The sequence below is a fragment of the Fukomys damarensis genome, unplaced genomic scaffold (genome assembly GCF_012274545.1).
Source record: "Fukomys damarensis isolate Sample0158 unplaced genomic scaffold, DMR_v1.0_HiC HiC_scaffold_7, whole genome shotgun sequence".
NCBI classification, from domain to species: domain Eukaryota; kingdom Metazoa; phylum Chordata; class Mammalia; order Rodentia; family Bathyergidae; genus Fukomys; species Fukomys damarensis.
The window spans coordinates 452,776-457,640 of record NW_022900919.1 but is presented as its reverse complement, the minus strand read 5'-3'; the positions used below and the strand labels follow the sequence as shown (position 1 = coordinate 457,640).

Genomic DNA, 4,865 nt, shown 5'->3' with positions numbered 1-4,865 from the left:
AAAAAAAAAAAAACAAAAAAACCCAAAAGGAAACAATCTGACGAGTGTCATGTTCATCAGAGACTTTTTGAAGAGTTGAAGTAGACACATTAGTTGAGTTAAAGAGGAAAAAATATCATGATCAACCCAAAGGAAGCTGAAAAGAAAATGTGTTGAAAATGTACAAAATATGCCTGATCAAGCAAACATTTCTGCTAAGCCTTGGATCCTTTAAAACTGCTCAACATGATACACAGAATTTTTGCAAATAATCTAAAAACCTAAAAAAATGTTAGGAAAATGTAAAATGACTCTGTCTCTAACAGTAATCTACTCTGTTTAGTTCAAAATTAACAGACACTGGAGGCATTGACCATGAAATGGGACATCTGGCTTCATCCTTAACCTTGAACACTCCCTTCCTGTGCAGTAGAATAGATAGCTAGAGGAATCTTTAGGTAAACTCCCCAACTGCAAAGAACTGTTATGTCTGGGTTAAAGTTAACTATCTTGTGACCATGATGTGAACTATGAGAATGAAATGTAACCACCCAAATGAAGTCAAGGTTGTAAAAAGCCTATAAAAAGCGGAGTTGTAACTCAGTGGGTCATCGATCCAGGCACTGCTTATGTGCAATCGACCCTCATCGATGAGTACATTTGTTATTTTACTTCCATTCTGCTGCCTCTCTGCGTGTCACTTCACAATTCCTTCTGCAACAAACACACTTCAGTGATCTATTTGAAGAAATATATACAACACAATATAAAATCCATCCATAATAAAATACCATCTCATGCACTTTATTGAATACAGTGCACTGTAAACACTGCTTGTTCACCCTTGGTGTCCAGTTGCTAACAGTGAATCAATACTGCTGTTCACCACCATGAGCAAGTATTATACATATGCAAAAAGAGTAAAATAAAAAACTCAAAGTAAGATTTCCACTGAATAATTTTTCCTTTAATTCTTCAGTATTGGAGATTTATCACAGGGACTAAAGCATGTTAAATGAGTTACTGTCCAGTGGAAATATATCAAATAATTTATATTTCGTATGGAAAGAAGTTCTTCCTCAATTGTCCAGGCTGGGCTTGGTGCTGTAATACTCCTGTCTCAGTCTCCCAAGTGTCTGAGAGTAAAGTAAATCACCATGCCTTGCTGATTTTTACTATACTCAAGTACTGAACTCTTCGTAAATCACAGTGAATAAAGAACACCAATCTGAAAGAGGCATAGCGGCATATGCATATCATCCCAATAGTCAATGAGGTACAAACACTATCAAAAGATCACACCATGCTGGTCCACTTAGTAAGACTTTATCTAAAAAGAATTTTTTTTTTAAATTAAAAAATTTGGGGTATGTAGCTCAGAGCAAACTTCTGGAGCTCAGTTCCTGTACAATAAAAACATCAGGCACACTTGAAATCTTCTGTAGACTGGGGAAACTCTCATTCGACTTCAGTGATGGTGCCCACACTATTTTAAAACCTATACCAGGGTGCTGGGGATTTAGCTCAGTGGTTCCGCCGCCTGCCTGGCAAGCGCAAGGACCCAGTTCAATCCCCGGTACCAATAATAATTAATAATATTAATAATAATAATAATAATAATAATAATAATAATAATAATAAAACCTATACCAGGGCTGGGGATTTAGCTCAGTGGTTCCACTGCCTGCCTAGCAAGCACAAGGTCCCAAGTTCAATCCTCAGTACCAAAAAAACAAACAAACAAACAAAAAAAAACTGCAAACAATTACACCAAGGCCAGTCTCTTAATTTCCCATTTTGTTTCAGAAATGATTAAGTTACCTGATCAGTGGTAACAGAAGATAGATTTATCTATTATTAACTTCAGGCTGTGACTTTTGACCGAGCAAGTACACAATTCTTCCTTCATGTTTTCCCTAAGAACAATCTGACTTTCAAAGATCTATGGCATAGGTGCTACTATTGGCACCCTTCATCATGCCATTCTCTTCCACCTCCTTTGATCCAGCTAAGCAGAAAACCCTTTACGCCTTATGATTGAGATCCCTGCACAACTTCTATATGTGGCTTCTACTCTACTCTAGTACTCCTTTTCAAGTCTGCCTCAGAGAGCATTTCAATATTTACACAATGTCTACAATCAGGCTAAACTCTATAACCACTGAGAGATGATGACCCTGTCTAACCCTTTCCACTCATAAACATATCATATATATATATATCTATATCTATATATAGATATAGATATATATATATATATATCCAGGCAAATGCTCCAATTCAAGGCGTTTCTCAGCATGGGTTTAAGAGGCAAACACTTCTGGAAATTGTCCTCAGCCAGTACACTTTCTTCTGGCCTTGCTAATACTTTTACATCCCCCGATTTTTCTCAGAATTCTAAATGCTCCAATTAGGCGTTTCTCAGCATGGGTTTAAGAGGCAAACACTTCTGGAAATTGTCCTCAGCCAGTACACTTTCTTCTGGCCTTGCTAATACTTTTACATCCCCCGATTTTTCTCAGAATTCTAAACTCTATGACAGTCCTCACTTAAACAGTCTAACTGAAAGTAGGGGCGTCACCTAAATAAGTAAGATTACAAATTACTTTTGCATTTCTCTTTATGCAACCCAGGAAGGAGTTCACTGGGTGTTTGGTAAGTGTTCCACCACTGAGGCACACCACCATACTTTGAATTCTCTAGACATCGGTTAATACCTACAGTGAGTTTGGAAATGTGAGGACATATCGGAAATTTAGGAGATCGCTATAAATATGAAAAAGCAGAACTCTGAGAAGTTGTGGCTGTGAGACCCTGCACCACAGACATTTATATACTTCAGATCCTCCAGATCTGCTGCTGGCAGGAATGAGACCAGGACTTCCTTCACCACAGCTGCGCCCAGGTTCAACTCACATCTGAGTCGGGGTCTCCCCAGACTGGTGGAGATGCGAGGGCAGCAGGGGGTTTCCCAAGACAGCATTGTGGGCTGGCGGTGTCCTAGTGGGGACAAGGATCTGGGGACCCGGAACTAGCTTTGCCCCAGCAAGGGCCAAGAGGGACCGAGGATGCCTCCTTGCCAGTCCTAGAGGACCTCAGAGTCTGAAGCTTAGCACGGAGGCTCTGGCAACCAGAGCTGATTCTGACCACTATAACCAGATCTTACCCCAATTACACCCAATTTCAGGGCTCCCATTCCACAACGTTACCATTGCGTGGCTTCTGGGTCTCCCCGGGTCACTCCTGTGTAGACCGCAGCAAGGAGAAGCCACAGAAGGCCGGGGAGCATCACCCCGCGAGCAGATCAGTCTTCAGGAAAGCACTTCCGCACCATGACACCGGAAGAGCCCTCCTACCTTGGCCCACCTGATTGGACAGTCCATACAGCTCGTCCTTCCATCACTGATTGGCTTCTGCTCTATTGCCCGCCCTCACTGCCAAAAGTAAAGGGAGAAGAAACCCCTGCCTGCGAGAGCGGATTTTAGATGAAAGGTTGCAGCGTAGACACTTCTGGGCCAGGCTGTCTTCTACTATGTTGACCGCCCCTCATCTGAAGGATATGTGCATTAAAGGGCTCTACCCCACACTTTTCAGTGCTGCTCCTGTTTTCTTAAAAGTTTCAGTGAAAGGATCGAGGGTGTAGCTCAGTGGCACCGAGCCTGCCTCTCAAGTTCCTGAGTTAAATCCGCGGTACGAAAAAAACAAAACAAAACACTCAGTGGACTCTTCTTGAAATGTGCTTAGAGGGTTTGAGGGCCAATATGCTAGGAATGAATCAATCCCTGATGTCAGAAAACAGCCTGAGGCCAGGCCAGGTCAGGACACAATGGAATAGAGGGAGCAGGCTGTTTGAGAAATCAATATCTGGGAATGAGGCACAAGGCTTCATTGTCAAGGTTTTCACACTATCTCTCTTACATACATAGGGTCTTTCACCAGTATGAATTCTTTCATGTATTTTATGTCTCTGTGTCCTGAAAGCTTTCCCACACTGCTTACATACATAGGGTTTCTCCCCGTTGTGAGTCCTTTCAATGTATTTGACAGTAACAGTGTGTGCTGAAAGCTTTCCCACTGTAGAAACCAAGTTTTCTAATAGAGGTTGTCTCCCTCTTTGACCTTTACTCAAAATATAAAGAAAAGGTGTTATGTCCAAGTCGCGAAGTCCCCAAAGACCACGGAGGAGTCAGGTCCAATGCAATTACATGAGGAGTTTATTGCAAGCTCGAGCCTGGACCCTCATACTTCACCGACTGAGTGGATCAGAAAACGAGAGTCCAGACCCATCTTTGAAGCAGGATTATATAGGGTTGGGAGGCTTTTCCTTTTTATTGCTGCTATTTTAATCTCTTGATTACTCTTGGATATTTGGGGTACTTATTGGAATAGGAGGGTACTGGGAGGGTACTTACGGGAAATTACTAATACCTAAGGGAGGGGAGGTTTACAGAATGAAGTTCCTTTTTTAAGAACATTTGATTAATCAATTTCTATAATTAACAGAACATATGGTTATCTTAAGCAACTGTCCGGAAGAAGATTCATCCCTGGGCCATAAAAAGAGGAACTGAAGCACAGGGTGGAGGTAGCCTAGGACAGAGAGCTGGTAGAAATTACAGAGATCTGCAAAAAATTCCACAGAGCTGCAGAAATTACAGAGATCTGCTAACAAGCTACAAAAAATTCTATATGACAAAGTGCACAGAGGGAGCTATCTTGAGCCAAACAAAGGGCAAAGGGGGAGCCCACCTTGATCAGAAAACTTGGTCTCTATACAGGTTTTCTGGGCGAAGGGCTATAACAACCTCCTCCCTGTTTCTCTGTTCCTGTTTTTCTGTTCCTCTTTTCTGACCCTGGGGTGAATTTATCTCCTCCCCAATAGTTGC

The 4,865-nt window shown here is 41.8% G+C and overlaps 1 protein-coding gene across 1 annotated transcript in view; it reads right to left on the bottom strand.

Moving 5' to 3' along the window:
- Nucleotides 1-3,310, bottom strand: part of LOC104853205 (zinc finger protein 124) — a 35,302-nt gene extending 31,992 nt beyond the window's left edge. Inside the window, exon 1 of the mRNA XM_033761030.1 lies at nucleotides 3,189-3,310. Coding sequence (XP_033616921.1) covers nucleotides 3,189-3,191 — 3 coding nt within the window. The 5' untranslated portion in view covers nucleotides 3,192-3,310. The remainder of the gene's footprint in view (nucleotides 1-3,188) is intronic.
- Between the last annotated feature and the right edge of the window lie 1,555 nt (nucleotides 3,311-4,865).